The following is a 6185-nucleotide window of genomic DNA, read 5'->3' as shown; positions in this document are numbered from 1 at the left end:
AGTCTTCTCCCCAGAGAAAGAATAAAACCCAAACAAGTAACCAACACAAGACCTGTTCTTTCCCCAATACACGACGCCCAGTTTTGGTTTCAGTATGATTTGACATAGAAATTCCAACAGCCACATTCTCGGCTGCTCGAAGGGGCGTCTCACAGCTCACGCATGAACACTGCTGGCAAACAAAGGGGCTCAGTTGCATCTCTGTGCATTAATAACCGGTGTCCCACTGCATCAGACTATGCGGATTGTTGTGGGGATTTCTTTCCCCCTTTCTGTCTGCAAAATGGAGATCTTGCCATTGAAAGATCAAGAGGAACGTGGCTCCTGGAGCATCATCCATAGAGTTTTGTTCTCGTGAGCCAAAATTCACTTCCCCTTCACAATGAGACACAGAGCCGAAAATAAAAACAAGACCACGTTTATTCAATACAGACAGGTTAATTAAGACAGTAAGTCCTGTAAACCAGGAACACATTTCAAACACTCCGGTACGAAGTGCAATATTTAAAATCAACAGCTGCGTCCTGTATTCGAGCCATTGAGTTTGTCGGGGAAGGATGGATTCAGGGCTTTCTTTTTTTCTTTTCCTTTTTGGTAGAAAAAAAACTTGTTTCGGCTACGTGAACAATGCATCTCCAATGCAGGCTCCATTCAGTCATCAGGCTTTACAACTGTTAAGTCCAGCTGCCTTCCAGCTTTGATATTCACATTTTTGTTTGAAACTGCTTCATACCGTCACAACGGGGAAATCATAAACGTTAAAATAATAACTAGAAAAGCCCAAACAAAAACCCCAAACCCGCCGGGAGGGGAACGGACCTCCCCCGCCGGGGTCAGCGACTATTATTGCAAATGGCTCCTGGGAGACGGAACAACCCCGCGGCGGCCGCGGACCGGCTGCGTGGGGGGGGCCGGAGCCCCGGCCGGGCTGCCCGCAGGGGGGGAGGAGGAGGAGCTACCGGGCGGCGGAGGGGGGGCTCACACAACAGCAGCTCGGGCGGGCGGCGTGCGCGGCCTCCACCGGTTGGCGAGCGGCGGCGGGGATGACCTTGGGGGGTGAGGGGAGGCACACCCGACCCACCCCAACCGACCCCGCCGCGCTCGGCCCCCCGTCCCCCCCTCCCCGACAGCGGGAGGGGGACCCTACCGCGGCGGGAGACTTACATCGCGGCGGAGCCAGCACCGCGCTCCCGCAGTCCGCCCGGCCCGGGGCCCCGCCGCCGCTAGCGGCCGCGCTCCTCCGCTCCCGCTGCCACCGCCGCTCGTCCCTGCCGGCTACTGCCGGGGCTGCACGGCCGCCGCTTCAGCCGCCTCGCCGTCAGCGCCGCTGCTCCCCGCCGAGGCGCTGCCGCTGGAGGTCGCGGAGGCTGCCGCCGCTGCTGCCGCCGCCGCTAGCTGCAGCCGCCGGACGGCTTCTTTGATGAGGTTGCCGGAGAGGATGAGCTGCTGCAGGAGCCGGTGGGGGTCCTCCTCGTCCGCCGGCCCGTCGCCCGGTCCCGGCGGGGGCTGCTTCCTCCGGCGGGCGGCGCTCCGCAGCCAGCCCCGTCCGCACAGCTGCTTGGTGACCCGCTGGTGGCCGCTCCAGTCCGGCCGCGGCGGCTCAGCGGGCTGCTGGTGGGCTTGCGGCTGGAGCGGTCCCCTGGGCGCCAGCAGCCCGCCACCGCCGCTGCAGCGCGGCGAGTAGGGGGCAGCGCGGTCGCGGGCGCTGGCCGGCCCCAGGTGCTTGGGGTTGCGGGGCGGCGGCGGCGCCCGCTGCGCGCTCAGCTGCAGCACCTCGCCCAGCTTGGCCACCAGCGCGTCCACCTCCTTAGGGCCCGCCTGCCCCACGGCGACCGAGCGCTCCAGCAGCAGGAAGCGCTCGCCCGGGCGGCACGGCATCTCGCCCGGCGCCCTGCCGTGCCGTGCCGCAGCCGCAGCGGGACTGGGGCCGCCGCCCGCCGCCCCGCGCGCACGCGAGCACACGCGGCTTCGGCGGCTGCGGTTGAAGCTGGAGCTCGGCCCGCTGGCGTTGGTTTGTAAACAATGGGTGACGCGAGGTCCCGGGCGCCTCCCACTGCGCAGCGCAGGGGGGAAGCCCTCGAGGCCGACCGCCAGACGCACTCTCCCTGCGCCGGCACCCCGTGAGTCGGGCGGACAACACTGACCCCCCGGTGCAGGGATGGCTTTCACGGCCGGAGACCGCCGACTGAGCGAGGCTGCCCTTCGTTCGTCGGCTACGCCTGTCCCTTCCTTCCCCCCTCGGTCTGAGCGCCGCGTGGACCGGTCCGCTTTCAAACCCCGCACCTCGGGTCTCGGAGGTGGGGCCGGGGTGATTGGCAGGAGGGGTGTGAGGGGGCGGGGCGGCGGCCCGGCTGAGGGAGGCGCGGGCCAGGGCCGGGGTTGTTGCGGCGTGTGCTTACCTCAGTGAAGGCGGCAGGAGCGCAGCGGGGCCAGAGGCGCCCGGGCGCGGAGGGGTTTAAAGCTGCCCCCCGGGGTGTTCCTCCGGGAGCCCGGACCGCCTCCCCCGCGATCCGTACCGCGGCTGTACAGGCACGACGGTCGCTGTATGTGTTGCGTGTTCCCTTCAGCGCTGCACGTGGAAGCGGTGCTGCGTTCTCCTCAAAGAGCGCTGGCGTTACGCACCGGTGCCTTCCAAAGCGGATCACCAAAAAGCGTTGCAATTTCCATTGCAGTTGTGTCTGCAAAGTTCTGTTCTTAGATTGCAACACCTTCGTGGGATAGGGCCCAGTTCTGCCATCAACCCGTGCTGCTGCCGGTTCACACCTGGCAATGGTGTGATCAGTTCATCAGCCTGGTACGCTGCTGTGCCCTCGTGTCTGGCTGCACATTGATTTGGGGTTTAGTTCCTTGGCATAGAACTGGCCTTTGAGGTCTTACTTTCCATCACTAGAGTTAGTGGCCATGAAGCAAGTCTGTGTGGTGGTCTCTTGGGTCTTCTACCTACTCGTGGTTACTTCATCACATGGATCTGCCTTTTCTTGTCCCAGACCCTTCCCATGAATCCGTCTCCAGGGAACCACTAGTAAAATGGAAGTTGCTCACACATGTAACTGCCATCAGCACCATGCCCTTGATTAATCAGTAAGTGGTTGGCAAAGGAGAGGGTATGTCCTTTCCTATTTTCAGCACCTTCTTGGCTGTTCAAGTTCAGATCACATTGTTCTACAGATGATGAAAAAAGATCTTGTTTCTCCACACCAAAGTGTTTTTAAGAAAACACTTCTACCTACTATGCAGTATCTTTTCAAGTGAAATAAAGGAAGGCCCACATAGATGCAGTGGATGGCTCTACTTCAGCTCCAAGGGAGATCTGTATTCAGAACACTTCTGAGTAGGTAATCTGGTATTCTGTACAAGCAAAACTGCAATAAACTAGTACAGCTTATTCCAGCCTTTTCTTCTCTTCCCACAAAAGCAAAATAAGCTATACCAGCGAAAGCTCAGTGCTGCCTGTGATTACATCTACACCTGGGGCTTTCATGAGCCCAGCAATGATAATCACAAATCGTGCTTCATTGCATCCCTAACCAACAGCAGCCCTGGGAAAAGTTTGCAGGATAGAGCAGATCAGTGCTACAGATAGGGAGCTCAGAGCGCAGTGATTAGCAGAATCCTGATGTCCTCAGACCTTTTTTAACAAGACCAGGGATGCCTGACTGACAACCAACTCAGTATCTGCTGAGTATTTTAGGACTAAACATACTGACAACATTTATGTTGAATGCTACTAATTAGGGTTAGTGGTTTTACCAGCTCAACAAAGTAAGCGTCATAGATTTGTATTATCTGAATGAGGTTATCAGGAGAAGGGCATTTCAGACTCCGTGCTTCTGGAGCAATAGGGGAACCTCAGCCATTGCTTTGGTATTCTGACTGCTCTTTTGCCAGTAAGAGTGAAAGAGAAGAGCCAAAAAGCTGGAGAACACAGTAGATCCTATGTCAGGTCTGAAGCTCCCCCTGAAAGATTTGTGTGGTGAAACTACATCAAGGAGGGCTCAGTATGAATTTACATCGTAATCACATCTGTGGAGTGGGATCTCTGCGTGTCCACACCTGGAGACTTTTCTGGCATTAAAACCCAAACCATGGCAGAAGCAGGACTAAAGTCTCTGAAGCCACCATGGGATGTTCCCGTCAGAAATCACTACTATGGTTTATGAACTGTTAGCTGTTTGTTAGTGCCTTTCTGTAGAAATGAGAACAACTTCATGAGTGTGACAGGACTGGCTGCCAGGTCATCCCTGACAAAAGCTGGTTCTCGTAGCCACCAGGTCTTTTAGCTGAGTTCTGAGTTAGCTATAGTGAAGTATTCTTATTTAGGCTGGGAGAATCACAGCTGGTTTATCATACTTTCTCTTTTGCTGCTGGTGATGAGTTCTGCTGCACTGCTTTTACTTCAGCAGTTTACTACAATAATTTCAATGAAAAAAAAGCCCAAACCTCAAGCATTAAGGATGGGGGCAGGTTCTTTTAAAAATAAAAGGATGACAAGAGTTGCAAAACTATTGACAAGATTCTTCTGACCACTGACAACGTTTTCCTGGGCAGTAGTTTGACAATGAGCTTTGCCACATTTCTTTTTTTCCTGGATATGTTTCTCTTTATTGTCTGTTTCTGTTCTGGGACTGCCTAAATTCCCACTGCAAATTGTTGTCTAAGTCATTCTATTAGCAAGATGTTACAGTTGCAAACAATAATTGGTTCCTTTATATTATTGTTGTTCATCTGCACCCTCACTTTATCTGTTCAGAGTTTTAGAAAACAGTCTTTACATACAATTGACTTTCAGATGTCCCTAGCAGAGGAAAATGTATGAGTTTCATAAACAGGTACTAATTGTATTAATTATGAGGCCATCTATAAAATTTGGACATAATTTTATAGTATTTCCTGAGGGTACATTTTATTTTCAGAATATAAAGGTAAATTTATGAATCTTACCTTTTGCACTGATCCTGAGAAGGTGGACAGCTGGATGTGAATTCTGAGCTTTAAACCTATTAAGGATGAAGAAAGAAAACCCTTAAATCCTTTAAAGTCCACAATTGAGCTTAACCTTAGTCCTTCCACTACATGTACGTGTTCAGGATTGTGTGCATGTTCTAACTTGTACAGAAACCCAGTAACCCAATCAACGTGAAATGAGGAATAATATTTAATTTGTACAGGTGTTTACATTTCAGACCCTTATGCCAGAATTGCATGATCTGTGATCTCAGACTTCAGTGTTGTGTATAGAAATAAACCAAGTTGGTAAGTTCCTGATAGAAACTAGGTAGTGTTGCATCACAATGGTAAAGTATTTGTAGTGTTGTTTACGAAACACTAAGAGGGCTTTGAACCTGGTGAACCCAGTGACTAGGAGGTCCTTTCTAGTCCATCCTTTCTTCAGGCATTTCTCACATCTTTTATTTTTGACAGAACTTCTGTCATGTCTATTAAAAATGCGGAGCTTCTCTTCATAACAATAGTGCAAATGAAGGTTGCTTGTGCAACGTAAATTTCCTGTGCACACTTTAAATGCAGAATGTGGAGAGGTCAGAACACCATCCAAACAAAACAAGTTTAGATTCCCCAATAATCATTTTGCAACCTACATTTATAATGGATTTCCAAGAACAAAAGGCATTCCTTTAGAAACAGCTGAGGTTGCTAAGTGACATAAATGTATTTACTGTGTTGCAACTTGCAAAAGCCAAACACGTTAGAACTAGGGAATTAATAAGCAGAAATGTTGTGAGTCTGACTGTGACTCCCAGGGTAAATATAAACCTGTTGGCCAACAGCTCTATGTGGTTTTGAATGCCCACTCTGAGGCCTTGGTGAAAACAGGAAACATCAGTTGGTTTTGAAAACATAGGCTTTCATTCCTGAGCAATTCAAATATTCACATTTTGTCCCAGCACAAGAACCTGAATTCAGATGTATGGGATTTGTTTCTTTCATGTATTGTTTCTGTTCATCCCCACGCAATTACCTAAGAATTTGCATGTAAGAACACTGCTTCCTAGCAAGGTTGGGAACTACATCATCAGCCGTGACGCTGTGTTACTTCTTTCTGCTGAAGTTACCACTGTTTCATGCATCTTTTAGACACAAACACACAAAAGAGGTCTTCAGTGGGGAAGCTAAAGCTGGTACCTTCTTTTACATTCTCACCTTCTTCTAAGTGTCTGACACACCAA

At 51.6% G+C, this 6185-nt stretch overlaps 1 protein-coding gene across 1 annotated transcript; it reads right to left on the bottom strand.

Annotated features, from left to right (window-relative positions):
* Positions 1–402: 402 nt before the first annotated feature.
* LOC134156486 (GSK-3-binding protein-like) lies at positions 403–2401 on the bottom strand. The gene has a single exon (XM_062604549.1). It carries the CDS (start codon positions 1876–1878, stop codon positions 1276–1278), a length of 603 nt encoding a protein of 200 aa, XP_062460533.1. The 5' UTR covers positions 1879–2401; the 3' UTR covers positions 403–1275.
* Between the last annotated feature and the right edge of the window lie 3784 nt (positions 2402–6185).

This window comes from Pezoporus occidentalis, unplaced genomic scaffold (assembly GCF_034315485.1).
Source record: "Pezoporus occidentalis ecotype Australia unplaced genomic scaffold, CSIRO_AGI_Poc_V1 ctg87, whole genome shotgun sequence".
Taxonomy (NCBI): Eukaryota; Metazoa; Chordata; class Aves; order Psittaciformes; family Psittacidae; genus Pezoporus; species Pezoporus occidentalis.
Note: the sequence above shows the minus strand (reverse complement) of the source record. Positions and strands in the feature narration are given on the sequence as shown.